The 21,791-nt window shown below is 41.0% G+C and overlaps 1 protein-coding gene across 2 annotated transcripts in view; it reads right to left on the bottom strand.

Moving 5' to 3' along the window:
• The window catches only part of inpp4b (inositol polyphosphate-4-phosphatase type II B), a 205,751-nt gene extending 192,934 nt beyond the window's left edge, over positions 1-12,817 (bottom strand). For both annotated transcript variants that reach the window (XM_033624596.2, XM_033624594.2), the window contains exons 1-2: positions 12,558-12,817; positions 5,303-5,347 (exon numbers count right to left, since the gene is read on the bottom strand). In XM_033624596.2, the coding sequence (XP_033480487.1) occupies positions 5,303-5,347; positions 12,558-12,642 (130 nt within the window). In that variant the 5' untranslated portion in view covers positions 12,643-12,817. The remainder of the gene's footprint in view (positions 1-5,302; positions 5,348-12,557) is intronic.
• Between the last annotated feature and the right edge of the window lie 8,974 nt (positions 12,818-21,791).

The raw sequence follows: 21,791 nt of genomic DNA, 5'->3' as shown, positions 1-21,791 counted from the left end.
TTTGATTTACTTACTGAAAGTGAAGCTGCTTTTGGTTTTTGTGTGCCAAGTTGCTCAAATAACCTTACTGAAGACTTCAGATTTTCTCCGACTGCTTCTTTCAAAAGCAGCCTCAAAATATTTATTTATTTTTTGCTGCCTTTGAATAATTAGTACTGTATCTTAGCCACTGAATAGTTTGTGTGGGCTGTCAGATTCAGGTCTGCTCGTAAAAGGTCGTTAGGACTCTCGTCTTGGCTCGCCATCACGCCATGACCTTGAGGCACGCGCACTAGTGTCATCTATACTCTGAGTATGTCCTGGCTGTAGATGACTGAGTGGGGACACTAGAGGACGCTAGGTGCTTTTCTGTTTTGCAGTGTAGTTTTTCTAAGCCACAAAGAGGACAACGTTCATTGATGTTTTGGGAAACTCAGCCCTGCACCAAAACATTTCATAACTGTATTGGCTCGTAGCTACATCGCCTAAAAGCGACAGCGAATGGAGTTTAACCAAGGGACTGTTAGACTACAACTTGACAAAACAATTAAACGGTATAGGAAACATGCAACCGTCTTCTACAGTGGAGTCACTTGCTGTCAGGCAGCTAAACGTTTTACAACTACGGTACTTGGATATAAATATGGAAAATGAGCTAGAGAACATTTGTAGAGCTACATGATGATGTCGAGTCTGTCGCCCACCGCAGACATTGTCTGTCCACAGCAAAAGCTTCCTCGGGATAAAAAACGGATATCACGTCACTGGACGTTACTGGGACTAAAAATCTACAGAAGCGCTACCGCTTAATGTACAGCACTGTGGTGAGGCCAGTAGGTCGACAGTGACTCACCGATTGTGAGGCACCATTTGGTAACAGTAATTGAGTTACTGAATTTAAAAACTAACGTGTTAGAGTATTAGTTACTGCCAAAACTAACGGCATTACTGTAACGCGTTAGTAATAACGCGTTACTGCCCAACAGTGTTCATGAGATAGTTTGCTGATTTCCAACCAGTTGTGTATCATCACAATGTGTCTATTAGGGGTGTGACGATCCATCCATCTAGATCGACTTATTGATTTAATGATGCAAAGTAGGGGTGTAACGGTACACAAAAATCTCGGTTCGGTACGTACCTCGGTACACAAGTCACGGTTCGTTTTTTTTCGGTACAGTAATGAAAAAAATAGACAACTATTAAATATCTTTTACTTATTGGTAACCTTATTAAAACATACCACCACAGCAGTTAACTCTTTTTACACAACTTTTGAATGAAACAAATATATATAAAATCCTGCTTTTTCACATTGTTTGAATGAAAATAGAAATATAAAAGTGAAAAATAAAATCCTGCTGTTTTTTTAACACATTTTTTGAATGAAAAATATAAATATACATTTCTGCTTTAACAGTTTTACTCAATTAAAATAAAAAGTATAGTGCAGCTGGTCAGCTTTAAAGCCTGCTCAGATTCAGTTTTACTAGGAACTTACTTAGCTTTCCCACTTTGTTAAAGTGCAGTAAACAAAACATGCTTATATCTAAAGTGCAGCTTAAACAATTTTACTCAACTCCAATGGCGTTGATTATTTCTTTAGCGTGATGGTCAGGGAAATGCTCTTTCTTTTTAAACGACGACGATATCGTAGTTTGCACCAGCTTGCTTTTCTAGTCGTGCCGTTCAAACTCGGGTGGTGTCGCTTTAGATGCATTAGCATGTTAGACATGTTTCCAAGTACATACCCGACTGCTGTCAAAATGCAAGAATGCGCTGCACAAAGTGAAAGTGGAGATTTACAGTCAGACTCGGTCCGTCACTCAATTATGTCCGTCGGGGAACTAGATATTTTAAATGGTTCGGCTCGCAAAAACGGAATTAAAATAAAACAAAATAAAATAAAATAATATCCTGCGCCCAATAATTCAGTACATGGTCGTGCCGAACCGAAAGTCACGTACCGAACAGTTCGACACAAATACATGTACCGTTACGGCCCTAATGCAAAGGGAAAACATCAATCCATATCGTCATCTTTAGCATAGGCTTTTATTTTGACAATCGGTGTCACCGTCAAAAAGCGGCAGGCAGATGGCAAACAGCCAAGAAAAAGACAATGAGGATAACATTATGTACTCAGGAATAGCAGCAGTGTGGCAATATTTTGGATTTTGGAGAAAATATAGAACAACCATCAGAGCACATGGTGTATGTAGACAATGACGTTATGAGATAAAACACCACGTACCTTGCCTGGACGAGCGTCTCACTTGGCTAGAAAAAATGTGCATGCAGGCTGAAATTAAACCGTGCTGTTCTGGCGGGAGATGCAGTGACTTAAACCAGCGGTGAATGAGAAAAATAATAACTTAAATGTAATCTGTTAAGCTATGAGAAGAGGGAAAAAAGTCTGCTAAGCGCTAGGCTAATTTATGCGATGTAAATATGCTTAAGCTAATAATGGGTGACTAGCAAAAAACAATAATTTTTCCATGAACCTTGACAGTTATTTCTGAGTTGAATGTTTGTCTTGTTGAATGATCTTGTTTTAATCTGTGTTTTATGGCTGTTTAGAGAAGTTTGTCCTCAGGGCTTTAAGCAAGACATTCCTGAAGTTTTATGAAAAAGATGATGGTTGGGTTAAAATAAAAAGATTTCTTCCAGGACGGTCTCTCTGACAGAAAGCCCTGAAGGTTAACTTTTCCCATTTGCTGTTTTATTTGTGTTAGTGGAGTCAGTTTAAAGTTAACTTAACTGTTCTTATTATTTATGTGTTGTTTTTATCTTTTATGGCCAAAAGTAAAAAAGAAAGGGGTGGCAGCGCCTTCTGTGACAAACTGTGTTAAATGGGCATTCAATATCGCCTAATATCGATTGCAAATCGAAATCATATTGTGGCAGACTTTGAAATATCGGAAAATATTGTACCATTTCCAAATAATCAATATAATATCATGTGATGAAACTAGTGATTTACACCCCTAGTGTGTAGTATTTCCTTCCATCTTACCAGCACCTTAATCTCCCTTTTCATTTCCCAGCTCAAATCCGGTGGATGATGCGAAATTTTCACTGGCTCTGTGGCTATCGCTCGAAACTACAGATTGTACTTACACATTATGACACAAAAAAATCACCTAAAATAATGTCAGAAACATATTTTAGTGCACTGTTTAACTGAATTGTACAAGTTTGTGAACAGGAAGTGAACTCCATACTGTTTCCTGTATTGTGAAAAACAGAGGCTGAAAATACTGAGATCAAACAGCAGCACTAGGCAGTACTGATCAACTATAAACGAAGATTCTGTTGCTACATTGCCAATTTATCACAACTAAAATGTTTTCAAAAACATATTTTAGCCTTCCATTTAAACATAATACGAAATCTTTGTTACCAGCCAGCCGCCATATTGTTATTCGGATGGAAGACACACATTACTTCACCCACAAGCGGGAGCATATATCGGTCCAGTATGGCGCAGTGCATTCTGGTGGTTAAAGGTTTTTTACATCTTGAGCAGAACTGAATGCTGCAGCCCTTTTTCTTCTGTTTCCTCTGGTCATCAAGCACCAATTTCAAAAGTAATTGTGTCTTTCTACTGCAATGACAGCCTAGCTTTGTGAAAAGACCCTCTCTCCAGCAGGGAAATTCTTTTTTAAATTTGACTTGCCTTGCTCTAAATCGACGGCTGCTACCAGGAGGTAGCTGCTAATAGCTGCTGAGCCCTAATAGAAGTTTGTGGATTGTGAATGACTGTCGGATGAATGCTTGGTTACTATTCTTATTAATGACTTTAGCGCCATTTCATTTTTCCTTGAAAAGAATCCATTACACATTTAAACATGTCAAGTATTTAAACATGTGACCTCCCTCCAGAGCTTAAACCATATTCAACTTTACTTTATCGAGATCAATAAACGTTAGGAATAAAATATGCACATATCTAATAATAAAAAATTATAGAAATTAAACACTGTCATTAAGGGTTTGACAGATGTACTGTACATTGAGCACACATGAGCACACATTCAACCGGGGCAATTAAAGAGGGACATGGCATTTCTCTGTGCCAGCTGTCAGCTGTATTTTCCACCATGACAGATAATTTACATTCAAATTGTTTTCCTATTCAAGTGCAAACCCTCAACCTACAATATCATTTGAGTAGAAATTCGAATAAATTGAACATTTAGAAACCAAAGCAAGCATTACAAAGGCTTTATTAGATTTTTTTTACAGGATTTATTAGTATGCCTGTATCTACGATGTGTGCACATACACACCCAGCTGCGTGCACTTGTGAGTGTGTGTATATTTTCTCGATAATGACTCTCCTATTGAGCCCCACACACTCTCTATATAAATGAACTCTGATTACATGTCTTTATGGCTCACTGTAATTTTGCCCTCTGTGTAATAGCAATGGGACTTTCAGGAGTGTTCATGAGGTATCAACATGCAGCTGAGGTTTAAGCACACCGAAAACTGTCAAAAAAAAAAAAATGGTCACAAGATGTACACTGAGCACTGCCCAGGCCTGGGGGTCATCATGTGACACCAGGGAGGATACATTTGTGGGTTCATTATCTTTCCTAATACCACTGAGATGAAACAGAAATTGTCGCCACATTTCTGGAATATCTGTATTCAGTTGTTCTTTGTTTATTGTGAGCGCAACAGTGGGGAGTCTTTGTTGCAGTTGCCTCAAAAGTTAGAGACAAGGGAGCCAAGACGCCAGTCTTTGATGCTGTCAGTCTCCTCAGTCAGAGACCACAGGAATAATATTTCTGTTTGGATTTTCACTTTAGGAAACTTGACCTGAGCCACAATGAATTGTCTCGAAATAGAATTCCAGCATCTCAGTCCCATAAAAAATGAATGAGGCCATCTCCATGAAAAAAGTTCAAAAGGACCCTTTCGCCACTCTGTGTAATGTTTTCTCTGCCTTTTTCTGTGTTGTCCCTTCTAACCGCACTCGGGGCGTGTGTATGTGTCAGAATGAGAAAAGATTAAGGATGTCGGCAGATATGCCACTAATTCTGACTGACTTCTGCATTAGTGTAACTGTCAGCATGTGACTGTTTGGCTGTGTGTGTTTACAACAGTTACATTTGGATTTATTTTAGCCACGGGGGCTGATAGGCCATGAAACTTGGCTGTGTTTCTGGACAAGGGAAGAGGGATCTGACATTATTGAAAGTGTGCAACCATGCAAGCGAGTCCATGTTACTTTAATGTGCTTACAAGGATGTCAGGAGGGAGTGGAATATCCCCAAATTGACCCTTGAATCACAGAGTAAACACAGGGACTTACCAAGGCTGAACTCCACCTGAGGCAGCTTGGGTGTTAGAATAACACCTGAGAGAGACAGAGACAGAGAGAGAGAGAGAGAGAGAGAGAGAGAGAGAGAGAGGAAGATTGAGAGGGATATAAAAGTAAACATTAGAACAATGGAAGAAACAAGTAAATAACACACTGTAAGTGAATCAGAGCACTGACTATTGCAGTTTGACTCTACTTAGGTTTAAAGGGGCTTTATGTGAAATTCAGAGTAAATGAGTTGTCTGGACAACATGGAGGTGGCTGAGCTGGCAGCTAGCAGCTAAAGTGCTAATTCCATAAACAGCGTTAAACAACGGCAACAGTGCTAATGGAGCTAAAGGTGTTAACCAGGGTTAACCGGAGGGTGGGCACTATGCTTCTGTGACGACGTTGTCCCAATATTAGCGGTAACCACCATATGAGCACAGTACAAATGATGAGCACAGCTAGACCGGTTTACCACACCAAACCCAAGAGAAGCTCAGGTGACAACACACACAGAAGTAGCATGGCTTTACTCTTTGCTCAGGACGGCATTACTCCACTGTATCTTTTCAAAGACTGGTTTCCTGCCATATCAACACTCAGATTATCACTTACAGAACCTTTAACATGTGTGGGTTTACCACTGACTAATTTACAAACGGATTAACCTGACAGTTACTTTTATGATGAATCAATTAATATTCTGGTCTAAAGATGTCAGAAAACAATGACAGTTTCCCAGAGCCCACGCTGTCACCCTCAATTAACATGTTTTTTCCAGTATGACCAGTCTGACACCCCAAAACATTAAATTTAGAAGGACAAAAAAAAAAAAGGCAGCCAGTTTTCACAATTTGCTAGCAATTATCTGTCAATGTGCATGTTTTCCTTTCTTCTTATTAAAATAGCTGCAAATAATTTTTCATACAAGCAACTTTTTCCACAAATTTTTTCAGTACTGAAGAAGAATTCCTCTACTTCAAATTAAAAGGGATAACCACATCGCCCATAGACACAGAATATAAAGTAGACAAAAGGGCTGAAATCTGATCCATTTTCCTCCAATGTGGCACCACTGGAGACAGAAACTATTTCAATCAGCACAAAAACAAATCTTTAGAGACTGTATTCAAGCACGCCAGGAGCACGACAGGATCCCAAAATGCCACAGTGATAAGTGTAACTGTTCATTTTAGATTATGCAAACACACTGCATTCTTCGCAAGTGTCAAAACAAGAGAATCTAGGTATCCATTGTCCTTGAGGGTTTGTGCCATAATGATGAGTAAAGGACTGACTGCTTGTATCATCTGGCGCCAACACTGTCTCTCATTCATCACTCTCCCAGTCCGACACACAACCAAACAGATGAAACACCTGCACGATGGTGCAACACGTAGAGGGGCCCTAAACCACTTAATGCCGCTCTCCACTTCCTGGGGTGCTTGGACACAATTGGCCTCTCTAAGGCTCATCAACCCCACTAATGGGCCATGGATACTCGATGCTTACTGATGTATGGGAGCCACACAACTTTCGGTAATAGTCATTTTATATAATGAGGATCCGTCACTAAAAATGATTTACTTGTGTTTTATAATTACTTCAGTCACTGCGCTTTCTTGGCAGCTTCTATGTCAAGTTGGGTCAGTTTATTTCTACAGCCTTTCATCACACTTCAAGGTCTTCGCAGAGGACAAGTCTACTTTGATCCGACTAAACAACAATCACACAACAAAATGATGCAATCTTAAAGTAAGAAACGGTGCAAGACAAGACTGCATGCTGGAAAGACATAAAACCTGCCTATCCTAGACGTAACACCACCAACCACTGGCCCTCTGTAAAGAGAAGGAACACCTGCTAAGAAAAAAAATGATCAGAGCAAATGCTGAGGAAACCTGAGGTGGAGCAAATAAAGCAGTCAAATCATCTGTGGAATTAGCAGTTGTTAAACAGTTGTTTTCCTGTGATCTCGTGACAGAGAAAGGAAGATGCGCTCAAAAGAAGAAAAAACTTTCATATCTATAGGAGCCTCCTGCTGAAGCACAGGAATGCTAATAGAAAAGACCCAGATAATCCACCCTTATAACTGACAATTCCCTTGAGTAATGCCACGGTATCGAGAAAGTTGGTTTCCTTTAACTGTCAGTAAAAGTTCAAAGATGCTTCTATACAACATCACAGATTTGCTGCATGTCTCTGTGCTGTTGTTTCCATCTTGGGGGGATAAATGTGGAGCTGTTCAAGATCACAGCAATGCTATGAAACATGTTTAGGGTGGAATATTATATAGTAAATTCAAATGCAAGGGTTGAAAAGAATTTAATTTGAGAGACAGTTTATGTTTCTCTATACTTCATCACAGTAAGAGATTCATGAACTTATCAGGAAACAATATAAAATGTGTAATGAAGATTGATTTAAGACATACTACAGTATTTTAATAGAATTAAAGACTGAATTTTTACTTAATTTACGCAGGAAATCATGTGTTAACTACCTATTATCACTCTCAAAAATTTAATTCCACTCTTTCAGTTTCAACATCATTTATCACAAGTTGCTTTATAAATTAGTTTAATGATTTTTATGAGTTTTGCCTTGCTCACATTGAGAAATAGAGTGTTTAAATGAAATCATCTCTTCAAAAAGTTGCGGTTCTTTTTCAGCAGTATCCAGAAGTTGTTTCTGACTACAACAGTATGAATACCAGTACAGGTTCTTTTCTTCTTTTACATGTACTCTCTGGTATGTCTAATTTAAAGTCATGTAGAACAAACAATGTGGGCACTGCTATTTAATAACAAGCCTACAAAAGTCTGGGGATCATTAGCATTACTTGTGCCCTCTTGAGAGTGACTTGCCTACTGAGGCTGAAGAAATGCCTGGCAACTTGACAAAAAACACATGGAACTTACAGTGCATATCTAAATTCAGCGAATATGTTGCCAAAAATTTTAAATAAAATCTCAATTTGCCACGTGTTTGCTCAAGTGTCAGAGAATTTAGCTCGTCAGCTGCTGTCAGGACAGGCTACATTTGAATGAACAGGCTTATGCAAACTTAGTGCAATATCTGTTATGCATACAACTACAGCAACCCGCAAATTAATCAAATGCACATGTAGTTGAAGTACGAGGGTACGTTGGGACACACACACACACACACACACACACACACACACACACAGGGAGTTACACAAACAGGGTAATTATGCATGTAAATATACTTTCTGTGTTGCTATCTGGTTTTCACATTACTATCATCATCATCATCCCTTTCCTCGGGGGTCATGTCTCTTCATGTTGTCACCACTAAGGCTTCCTTGTGAGTGCTGATGAAACTTTAATAAGCCTGGATGACATGTTGTGTGGTGGCAACAGAAAGCCCTTTAGCTAGGTGGGCTGAGACGGTGCCAGCTGTTGGGTCTTGTCTCTGGTGCCATCATAGGGGACTGTCACTTGAGCAGCCCAGTTACTTTGGAGGACTCCATCTGCGCAAGACACCAACTTATCTAAAGCGGTAGAAAGCGGTGGAAAATATCTGTCATTGCAGAACTAATTGAATACAGATAAGACGTAAAGCCAAGTCTGGGTCTGATATGGGTTGGGGGCTACTGATCATGAGACATACACGCATGGGAAAGCAACTAGATATGCTTGATAGTGAAGCAGGGGGAGGACTGGAGTTAAAAGATGTCTGAATTTCAGAGCGCAGCCTGTGAGTGTGTCAAGTATTTATAGAAGGATCATGCCAGATGCTTTGATGATAAGACAGGCAACACAGGTTATGCTCCATCTTTGAGGACAAATACATGACATTTAATAGCGCAGCTCTGGTGAGTGTTGTTCACATGATCACAGTGACTCCGTATCCACAGTTATTAAAATCATGGACAAATTATGCGCACACAACCTGAGGACAGAACACCTGTTATGTACACTGTGACACCGTCCTTGTCTTTGAGCACTGAACACACCGCATGTCATTAACCTCTTGGTGAGAACCAAGCTGACCAAAAAAAAAATACACAAAGTCTAATTACAATGATTAGCCATTACACGGGGAAAGGTCAACCACCTGTACTGTCCATCTCAATCACATCTCCTTTACGCCGGAGCTCACAGGTGATCCTGCTCCAATGCGTGGATAAGTATGAGGAGAAAAGTGGAACAGGTGTGGTATTTAAAATCGATATCCGCTGGCATTATGAATATGGTAATAAGCTCAGCAAGGCGGCAGGCAGGCAGGCAGGCAGGCGGCACATGCAGATGTAACTCCCAGAGGGGCCCAAAGCAAATGAGGTGTGCCCGCCCGCTATACTGCAGTTTCATCTGGCTCTAGAAATAACAGCACAGCCCCACTGTACCTCCAATCTATCACCCCCCCGTCTGCGGGTGGTATCAGTAGGGAAAAAGGCACGCTGAAGGGAGAGGAGAGGGTAATTTATTAGGATGTGAGCAGACTAGGTGATTCCTCTGGAATGACAAAGTTAATTAATGTACAGGGACTTAAGTTGTCCGTCTTACAGATGATCATTTAACCCTCTTCCCTTCTCATTGCCCTGCTTCCTCACCCACTGCACAGTGTGATAACCAAGCGCTAGTTAGTAGGAAATGTGGGGGAGTGAGCGCACAGATCTCACATGGGACTGCTCCCTTATTCCTGACTCCACAAAAAATAATTGTGGAAAAGCTCCAAAATGCTGCCCGTCGCTGCTCCGGTCTCCGTCATGTGCTTCCAGCTCAACTAAGAAAATCAAGCAATTTCCAAAAAGAGCTCTGATAAACCCTCTCACAGTGGGTAAAGCACACATTCTTAATCACTCCTGCTTATCCTCTTCATGAATAGATATTACATATAAGAGCCTGTGCCTAAGAACAAATCCTGTTTATATTTTGAATATCATTTACTTTGGATTTTGAGACGATATTAATAATTCACTTTGGTGGCTGGCTCACCATGGGATTTTATATTTTAGGGATATAACTGGCCGTCTCTCAATAAACCATTCCGCCACAAACACCACCACCAAGTCGACATCACAAGCATACTAAGTGCACTCTTTCTTCCAATTCCTTTCGTCCTATCTTACTTTCTTCTCTATTCTGTAGTTTAAATTGCCTGAACAACACCTGCACATCCTTTCTGATGATTCACTCATCAGCCTGGCTAACATACCGCTAACACGATTGATGTTTGCACAAACAGGCATCCTATTAGGACAAGTGGTGCTGAATGGGAGAGTGAGTTATCGTCACATTACTGCCCTGGGAGATTGAGAGGGGACAGATGGTTTTGTTGCCAGCGTTTAATGAAGTGTTGTGAATCAGTTGGGTGTGCTGAGGAGGTCTTGACTGTCGCATCGATGGGAGATGGAGTGTGGAGGGTTAACGAGGGCACAGAGGGAATACGTTCTGCTCCACAACAGTCTTGTGATGTCAAGCATTGTGCGATAAAAATCCATCAATTACGCTGCAGCTTTCATTGAACACCCACATGCACCTATACCAATTCTGTTATGAATACTTAATAGATAAAATCACATAATTTTACCCCTTATGGTGAGGAGTTTGTAAAATGCCAACTCAGTCCCACCTTAATAAGTACTGAGCAGCACCCACTGTTCTCTCCTGTCAAGAAGGAGGAGATAAACTATTTCACCTTGCGACTGATAATGCGGGGTTGTCAACTTGTCTTTCGTGCCAAACATGGTAATTATGTGCTTTGCTCTTCCCTTTTGTCTCCCAGGATGCTGGGGAAAACACAACAGAGGTACAGTGAGGTGTTTGTCATTACTGTAGCACTCCCACACCTGTCAGATGTCATCGCCAAACTGTGACTGTGTGATTTTATAGCAGCGCATATCTAGGGTTCGCAATTAGGTCATAACTGTAAAAGCATGAGCACATGTGTGACTGTGCATGCATGCTTACATCTGTGCATGCGAGGATGTGCTGGTGTATGCGTGTTTAGATATTCCCTTGTGTGTGTGTGTGTTTGCATGTAAGCATGTGTGTAATTGTGCATTTAAGCTGGTTCAGCGTGTATCTGTGTGGTTCGAGGCAAAGGAGACAAGGCATCATGAATTGCGCTTTCATTCCTCTTTGTACGCCTCCATTTACTTATCCCCATGGGGAAGATGATGGTGTTGAGCTTGCATGCCAATGCAAATGCTTAGCAGCGCTTCATGCAGTGTCTGTCCTTTTTGGTGAGCAAAGGTATTAAACTTGGAGAGCAGGCTTTGTGGCATCACTGATATGGCTAATCTCTTTAGCATTCTCCTGTTGTGATGGGCACTGAGACATCTAGTTTGCCTCTGCCAGTGTTCATTAGTGACAACACATTCAGGCTGTATGGAATATGACTGCAGTAAAAAAAAAAAGCAAAGCACACACACAGACAGAAACATGGATGCACACACAGGCACTCAAACAGATGTGAGAATTTGTTGCGACGTCCGTGTTTTTCAAACTTCAAACTCTGCAGAGCCACTAAATTAAATTCAGTGTTGCCCAAAATTAGGTAAGGCAGGCTCCTCTGACAGAACTGACCACATTGTGAGACAATTTGCGATTTTAATTCAACCACGCTGCAAGAGCCTAACACTCATCGGAAACCTGTCGAAAAGGCAGCCACTAAGTTTTAGAATAAATTCTCTGGAATAATTTGAAGAGACACTTGACCATTAACTTATAAACATGACATCACTCCAAATAATCATTAGCACTCCAGAATCAACTGACTGGTGAGACACAGTGTACTCATTTCGAATTTAAAAATTAAATAATTAATTTAGTAATTTTCAGGACTCACCTGTGAACACTTTATGCTAATGGAATGTATAATTAATGTTCTTTTGTAATAACTGCAACAACATGACCCCAAGGCACCCCACCGAATTCACTCATTCAGTGATTATTGATCAGTGTACATTTAATACTGTTTCCCTTTCTCACTCTTACTGGTACCTCCACCCTCTCTTTCTCTCTCCCCAACACACACACTCCTTCTCTCTCTGCGTGTGTCTTAGAGAGACAGAACCACTGCAAACACAAACAGAGGGAAAATATGCAAAAACTAGACATCATTGGGACATGTATTTATAAAAACAGTGGGATACTATGCAGGAGACAGAATCAATTTAATAGAAAACAAGATGTTTCAGAGTTTTACTGTGTGAGGAAGGACACAGGAGAGAGCTAGAGGAGACAGATTAAGGGACAGACGGACAGACAACACAGTGCAGTGAGCTCACCGGCAGCGGTCAGTCCTTCAGGGTTGGCACTCAGCTCCTTCATGTCAACCATGCAGTGTCCCAGTTGTTGGGTGCCGTCCTCCATCTGTCCAGCTTGCCCCTCAGTTCTCCCTCTCCCACCTCCTCTCCCACCTCCTCCACGAAACACCACAGTCCAGTCCAGTTCCCCGGCTCACACGCAGCCTGCCAAGCGGAAAAGCTGTCACAAAGATAGCAATCCGCTCGCCTCGCTTTCTTGCTGCCTCACAGCGCGTTCTCTGGCAGCATTAAAGATGCCTTTTGGAAACTAATACAGAAGAGAGGGACCGGCGAGGGACCTGGAGCAGCGGCGGGGAGGGAGGGAGGGAGAGAGGGAGGGAGGGAGGGGGAGGGAGGGGGAGAGCAGGAGAAGAGAGGGGAAGGGAGGAGTGATGAGGGAGTGAGACTCAGAATGAAAGAGAAAGCAGCACAGAATTGATGTTATGTGCGATACACAGGTCTATCCATCAATCTTTGGGCTGTCAGTAGGGCACCTAGACCAGACTGCACAGCGCAACACAGCCAAACAGACACAACTCTGCCTGTCTCTCTCCTTCTCTTCTCACTGCGCAGCCAGTGCTGCATCCAGACATGGCAGCAGGGGTCCCTCTGATTTCTGACATCCGTCTCCCTCCCCCTCTCAAGCCTCCTCTCTCCACTCCACCACCCCTTTCGTTTCTTTTCTAGCAGCAAAACAATTAACAAGCATCTGACTGTTTGGCTCCATACGGTGAGCCAGCATCATGCAGCATGTGATTTTGGAAGTTACATATGGTAGACAGGGAGAGGAGGGGAGGAGAGGGAGAAGGAGAGGGAGAATTCTTGGTACAATGTAATGTAATTGCTGAGTATTACTCAACATGGCATCTTCACTACAGGGTTAAATCAACAGGTTAAACAGCGAAAGTGCCAGAGATAATAAATGTTTCTTGTGTTATTTCGACAAAACATCTGGGCCGGAAATCTGCAAATAGAAAACGAGGCGACAAAAGATTTTGCTTTAATCAGCAATTATATGTAATGAAGAGCAGAATAATGCAGCTCTCCTCCTCTCTCTTCCTCTGTCTTTATTTGTTGCCCTCGCCGCCTCTCCACCCACTCATACTGTGAAGGTTATTGTTAGTTATTTGGCCACCAAGGCCATGATGCTACAGTAAGACCGTATCTAAAATCAATGTTAATTTATACCCTGCTGAATGGAGAGGGTGTTGTGGTCTGAGCTAAAGCTCAATAAAGACACAGAGAGGGCAGCAGCCTCAAACTCCTAAAGGAGGTAAACACCTACAAAATGTATTATGGAACATGCAGCATCAAACTGAAGTGAAAACACTGAGATATCTGATAGTTAAGATACAAAAAATGTGACAGCTTGTGGCTTAAATCAGATAAAAATAGGGGTTAAAAGCAAGTACTATTTAATGCTACTTGCATATCTTTATCTTTTCATGAGTTTTCTGTGTATTTGATCAACAATTAAACACACATTACAAATCTTGAATGGAAGTGACACATTAATTTATAAGCACGAGACATGAGAGAATGAAGAATTCATCCAGTGGGAGGAATTTTTAAAAATACAAAAAGTAATTTTGATATTGTTAAACAATCTTTAAATGTTCATTCATTCATTTTCCGTAACCGCCTGTCCCGTTGGGGGTCACGGGGGGGCTGGAGCCTATCCCAGCTGACATTGGGCAAAAGGCAGGGTACACCCTGGACAGGTAGCCAGACTGTCACAGGGCTGACACATAGAGACAAACAACTATTCACGCTCACATTCACACCTATGGCTACGGCCATTTTAGAGTCACCAATTAACTTGCAAACTCTGCACAGAAGGTCTTCCCTACCCTGGGTTCGAACCAGGAAAAGACTGAATGTTCATGCCACCCTCTTTTGTTTATTTTTGGTCACTGATAATTAAATATTTTTTAGATTCATTTTCTAATTTTTGGGCGGCTGTGAGTCCCCAAATTCGCATAAATATTGACACAGAACTAAAACGAGCGTGAGATAGGCAACTGTTATGTAGAAAAAAGTTAAAGAGACGGTGTAAAGTAAACCAAGAGGGTCTTAAATCCTGGGTCACAATCTGAGCGCCCAAATATCGTTTTAGAAATGACAGTTTTGAAGTATTACTGGTGAATGTTCTTATTCATTTATTTCTTTTCCATAACTGCTTATCCTGTTAGGGGTCATGGGGGGGCTGGAGCCTATCCCAGGTGACACTGGGTGAGAGGCGGGGTACACCCTGGACAGGTCACCAGACTATCACAGGGCTGACACATAGAGACAGACAGCCATTCATACCATAATACATTATCATATGCTTATTATTATAACTGCATTAATAAAACCAACAAAAAAGGCTTCCAAGTATCTATGAAGTTGTTGTGTGTTAATGAAAAGTAATAACCCACATTACACACAGGACCGAGGCTGCCAGCTAATATCATTTAAGCAGGTTGTGAGGGATTATGTGTCCCATAACAGAATTAATGAGGCTTTGTTCACCTGTTTACAAATACAGTTTTGAAGACAACACCAAGGCTACATTCGGACTGCGGGCAAATCGAATCTGTTACTCAAATCCTATCTTTATTTGTAAGTGATCAGATCGAATTTGTGTGTACAGATATCATATCCACCTATCTGCAAGGGTTGCTGTGGTGACAACCTGGTGTCAGTGACTATGTAGCTTTCCCACGCGGATCCATGAGAAATGGAGGTCCATCATTTCACTCTCATGCTGTCAAGTCTTGAGCAAGCTCCTCTGTCACACCAGAGAACTCAGCAACGTAGCAGACTGGTACACTTTGCGAAGGTCAGTACTGCAGTCCAGTCCAATTTGAGCTTCAAGACTGCGAAGCATCTGTAGAAATCGGATTGGAATTGCATTTCAAACCAAAAAAAATAAAAATCTAAAACTAAAAATCTAGGGAGCCCCTTTTGAGTGCACAATATAAATAAGTTATTTTCACAAGATAATTAACTTGTTCCCACAAAATAAAAACGTGGGCGTAGAGCAGAATTAACTTGTTTGCACAAGATAATTATCTTGTTCAAAAAGGAAAGTAAAAATTCACCTTTAGGGGTTATGTAGAAATTAAATCTGAACACAATTTGAATATGCCAAAAAAACGACTTGGGCAAGCAGTCCAACAAGGTCTTAGTATTTCTTCCTATGTTATTCAGTCATTGAACGTAAAGATATCATTTTATAGACTGACAGAAGCTTTAAACAACATAATCAGCCATTAAAAGCAGTACTGGTCAAACCATAGATGCAGGCCACATGGGCCACGTTGAGCTCATGTGCTTTCTTGAGGCGGCTGGTCTGGGTTGGGGTTGGTGCCAAAAACCTAAATGAAGATAAATTGGTCCCTGCAGGAGCAATAAGACAGAAGATGAATCCACTTTGCACAAGGAGGTTTCTTCCTCACTTTCTACTACTCTCTCCATCCTTATCCCTTCATCCCTCTAGTGTTACATTCTCCTTGTTTCCCTCCCCCTCTACTCCCTAAAACCATCAAGATGAATGTTGTCTTCTTCTGCTTTAATGAAAATGTGGTGGCTCACACATACACAAAAATGCGATCGTGTACGCGGAGAGGCAAACAGGTCTGTGGAGTGATCCATTAACATTCTAATACGTTTCTTTTAAAGGCGACATGTGTTGTCTTATTAAAGCCTGACTGATAGAGGGGGCTGGAGAAAATCAATAGACAATGCACTACGGTTGGAGAATAGTACAAGTACACTGAGAAGAAAATAAACATGGCCTTTTTAGCTATTCGGCCCCAAAGCCTGCAGAATAGATCCTCACATTTACCCATTTCAATAGCACTTGAGGCCCATTAGAATTTGTGATACACTCCTTCACAGTATTAACTGAGGAGAGCCAATAGCTTGATTCACAGCTGAGTCTGGGGTGCATGTTGCCGCCGCCAAGGTTACACAGCTGAAGTGCAGTAAAAGCCGCAGCGAGAGACATCCCATTGTGTAAACACACACTGTGGCCAAAAATGAACAGGAGAAAATTTGCTCTGGGCAGTCTTTGGCCTCGCTTAGACCAATGTCTTAAATCCCTGCACATGAAATTATACTTCTATTGATTTACATGAGTAGTGGATGGATTTGCATTTGGGTTTTTTTGACATCTATTGGGCATTAATGTTGTACGTGTGGTTACAGAAAACAGCATGCTGAATGTGGCAACCACAAGAACAAAACAACAGCATCAAAGTATTCACCTTCCGGACAGCTACCCCTGCTGGATGTCCCCTCTTTCATTTTAAATCCCTTGTGCCATTAACAGCAAAGAAAGAAGCCACTGCACATCTCTGGTGACAGCACAAGCAAAAACAGTTTGGTTTGGTGATCTGCATTTGGTGGGAAGAAGTGCAGAATGAAAGACTAAACATATTACAACGTTTAGTAAAGATATTGGTTTTAATGAGGATACAAATCAATGAGTAACACTACAGAAGGGCACTCAGAGAGCGCAGACCTCTGCTTAGGCTAAATGCCCTTTTTCACAATGTTGACTAAAGTAACAAACAATATGTGTTCACGCTATGATTCCAATCTGCTCAAACATTTAATGGGTTCTTCCTTGACCTATATCCTTCCACCAAGATTCATGAAACTCTGGCCTGTATGGTTCAAAGTGCTATATAGTAGGCAACTGGGCTTGCTTGAGCTTTGAGTTCTGACTGGTGGGAAGTTGCAAGCTTTTAAACCCTGTGTGGGTGTGAACCCTTGCAAAGTCGTTGAGGTCACATGCTGAGTTCTGAGTTCCAGTGTTGTTAGGGTCACATGCGAGTTGTTGACCCACCTGGCCATGATGTGGTTTGTTAGGGTTGGATGAGTTCAGGTGTGAATGGGTGTTAAGCTGTTTGGGGAGGGAGTTGTAGGTGGGTGATAAGTGGTGTCGTATGCCACTTCCTCTGTGGTGACCATCGTTAAACAGAGGAAGTGGCCTACGACACCACACTACAATGCAGTCTTTAGTTCCCTCCCTAAACAGCTTAACACCCATTCACATCTGGACGCAGCCAACCCTACTGACCCACATGATGGCTGGGTGGGTCAGTGACTCACAGGTGACCTCAACGACTCTATAAAGACTAATTTCTGTTTGGGTGCACGACAGAAATTAAACAGTCTCTGGATGTTTTCAATTCATGCCTCAGCGAAAGGTTTCAGTCATCTCTGTGGTAACCACAGAGCCCCTGCTTTTGTTTACAGTCCAGGTCTACTTCTGTTGCCGTTTGGTAAAGACTAATCTGCACAGACAGCTGTGTCAGTCACACAGATATCCCACTGTACGTGTGTTTTCATCTTATTAACCTAATATTTATTGATTGATCAGCCCCAGTCTGTTGGTGAGCAACAGATTCCCCTCACCTGCTGCAGTGGGTGGGGACAGAAAATCAATTAATCAATAAATTAAAATACTCTTGATTTCCTCCCGTGGCGCTGACATGAAAAATATTTTTGTTCAGTAAATGTCAGCTGTCAGTCAGCTTGGTGAGGGCAGTGTGGCCAGCTTATAGATCCACAAGAGCTGTCGCTGATGCACAGCTGCATCTATGGACAGAGATGCTGGACGCAGGTCCGATTTAAAACTAATCTCTCTATGGAGACAATAGTAACACTACCATTCACATTGGGTGATAAAATATGCTGATGTCGACAATGTAAGAAAATTGTCTTGAATTAGAGCAACACTTTTTTATGCTGAAAATACCTCATTTCTGTTGAGCAACACTCTTCAAAGGTGTTGTGCGCCCAAGCATATATCAGGCTTAAGGGTTCACACCATCATGGGGTTTAAAGCATGCAACTCCCCACCAGTCAGTTAGGACGAAAGAAGCCTCTTGAATGAGAGGTGAAACGTCTTCAAGAAACTGCAAGCAAGTCCAGTTGCCTTCAATATAGCATTTAGAATTACCATGACCTGGATGAATAAGAATCTTCATCAGCATTGGCCTGCAGTTTTTCTGTAATACTTCTGACAAACAAACAAACAAACAAATCGGACCAAAAACATAACCTCCTTAGCGAAGGTAACGAGCAGTGTCACCAAACAACCTAATATGAGGCTATACAATGCTTTTGAGTTGTTTCTTCTGGTACTTGCTGAATAATGAAACGCTCCTGTTCTTGTAGCACTCTCACACACCTGCATTATTACACACATCTCTAATTGAAAATACACTCTGTCTGGTAACCACTTTACTCATGGTAAATAAACTGCATTTACATGGCAATTTTCTACCTCAGTGGGCAAAGTGCTTGGGAGTAACTCTGGGTTCAGTGTCTTGCTCAAGGACGGCTGGACACATGGACCAGGGAGCCTAGGATTGAAGTGCTGACCCTATGACTAATGGACCACCTTACCTCTCTGAGCCACAGCCGCCCACTGAAAACAATAGGTTGATTCAAAGTGGACATTAATAGTATCACACTGTAGCAATTAGGGCTGCACAATACTGGATTTTGTGCAGATATGCTGATATATAATAACTCATTTGGTAGATAACCAATACATCCATATATATTATGGAAAATTATGCAACTTTCTTCCCCAAATCCTCTGACTGAATATACTGCTTGATCTGTATGCCTGTACCCAGGTTTATTTTCATGTTTATGTGGTTTTTTTTTTATTTATGTTTACCTACTTATGTAACACCCTGGTTTAAGACCATAAACCTTTTGCTTTCTAAGAGTGTTGTTTTACTTTGTGGTGGTTTAAGAACTTTGTAAAAGAGAGTTTACTTAGAAGAGCTCAAGTTGAATGGGCGGTAATTTGCTTGTTAAGCTGTCAGCCTATCACAGGGGTGAAGAAGAAGAAAAGGGTCAGACCTCGCAACCCTGGAGAGACAGTAATATGGAGGAGAGTAACCGGTTGTTGGGAAGAAAAAGTATTAAATAGTGAGTCGACAGGGACAGAGTGTAAGCACAGAAGCATGCAGAGTTATGATAGCCATTAGCTAGCTTAGCAGTTGAGTTTACATCAGTCCCTGGATCAAGAGAGGATAATGCTACATCAGAAGAGGACAACACAGTACTGTGGGACTCATTCTTGACCATCATATTTGTTTTGGCACTACTCTTTGAATTTAAAACTTTTTTTTTTTCTGTGAAGGATCTCGATTTACTGTAGTCAGGACGGTGCGGTGTTCTAATACTTAACTCTGAACAAGGGATTCACTCCTCTGACCTCCAACATACATATAAAATAGACTTTCACAGACTGTAACCTCAACACATTTTTGGGCCCAAATTTATTATTGTTCAGTTTATTCATAACAGTTTGTCAATACGCTGAACTTACAAACTTATTTGGGTGTCTGGTTACTTAATGGTGATTGTGTACATTAACTTCACACAGGGATATCAGCATGTTGTACTATATTGTCAGTCTTTTTGCACCAAAAAGTTAGTAACCGAATCATAAGCACTTAAGACTTGTTACCTTTGATTAACGGCCCTTTCATCGTCATTTAGAAGCATGCCAGAGTTATCTTTTCTGCTTTGTCGTTCTGGCGGTAATAACGCGGCAACTCTGAAACAGTTACATGAAATTATTCTATTGTCTGTTTTAATATTTGTCATTTATATTCTTTATACATATTTGTATCTTTCAGATATGTTGTTTAGTTACCTGTGCTGTATCGTTTACGTGATGTTTTGTACATATTGACTTTGTCAATAAAAAAAAAAAAAAATTGGTTTGTCATGTTGTCAGGTTGGCTGATTCTGATATTTCATTTTAAAGTCAATATCGGCAGATAATGATGACATGTCAGTGTTATCATGCATCCTTACTATATATACTCAATACAGTTGACTTAGCTGCATAATATCATTTACTTCCTCTTGGGGCTGACCAATGTGATGTATGCCACCAAACTGAACTATTCAGGCTGAGGATGGAAGGACAATGACAGAGTTTTGGGCTGTAAGTTTCTCTTTAAAAAGCTGCTTGACAAAAAGACACATCACCTCAAAGCAAAATACTGAAACTGCAAGACTTTGCCAATGTACAATACAGCAGTCTTTATTAATGGGCGAGTACTGAAACATGTAAGTGAGAAGGTAACTAATACTTTGGCTGAAAGGATAGCTAAATACTGCCACCCATTTATCACAGAAGATGATGACTGAGCTAAAGAAATCATTCAAACTGCGTCAGGAGACACCTCTTATAATCTACCCCGGAAAAGAACCACTGTGCCAAGAATACACACTTCATATTAAGGTAAAAGGGCACAGAGGATGAGCATGCTTGAGCAAGCAAAGGACGTCATCCTCACAGGGGATCATTGGACTTCTGTGAGTAATGACAACGACTTTGGCGTCACAGTGTACTTCACAGATAAAGAATGGAATCCGCAATAGTTTTCTGTTGGTGCGTATAAGAAATATGCCTTTCAAGCTGACAGCTACTTTTGGCCTTGATGCTTTTGTAGGAAGTCTGCGGTTCACAGGAGAGAATCTATATTCAAGAAGATGCAATGAAACAACAGTATTTTAATTTTAATAAAACTCTTTTGTGTTGACTCTACATAAATGCTGCAATCTTACATTTAATGGAAGATTTCTAACCAGCTTGTGTCTATATCTATCTATCTATTCTGTATATATATATTGATGTATTAGGCTGTGTTTCTGTCCATACATTATCTGTTTTCAGCTGTATCAACTAGTTCTGTGGGACCAACAATCAATGTCTGTCAAGATCCACATGAATCCTCTTCACATTAAAAATGAACTGACACCCATCCCCCCTACCACCACCATTTCCTTTTCACTCCTCTTCCTTTCAGAGAATGTGGAGAGATGAGGTTATTGATTTCTCATCATGTGTTGTCATGTCAGGTTACAACATACCCTTTTACTGCACCGCTACTGACATCCCAGTTGTTGACTTCCAGTGTCTTGTAAGAGGGATTCACTCACTTGCTCGGGGAAGGAACTTTTTTTATTATTATTATGATTTGAAGGAGGCAGAACAGACAGGTTTTGACATCCAGAAATCCAGCATCCTTCACACCAACTCACCGACCAAGCTGAAAACGAATATTTGAGGACTCTGCAAAAATCTCTTGAAGCATTCAAACTTTTAGGTACTCAAAGTCTGCATTAATACATGGACATGTATACATGTATTAATACAAGGAAACATAACTACTTGTAGGTATT

The sequence above is a fragment of the Epinephelus lanceolatus genome, chromosome 3 (genome assembly GCF_041903045.1).
Source record: "Epinephelus lanceolatus isolate andai-2023 chromosome 3, ASM4190304v1, whole genome shotgun sequence".
In the NCBI taxonomy this organism is placed as follows: Eukaryota; Metazoa; Chordata; class Actinopteri; order Perciformes; family Serranidae; genus Epinephelus; species Epinephelus lanceolatus.
The sequence above is the reverse complement of the archived record's forward strand: the minus strand, read 5'-3'. Positions and strand labels throughout refer to the sequence as shown.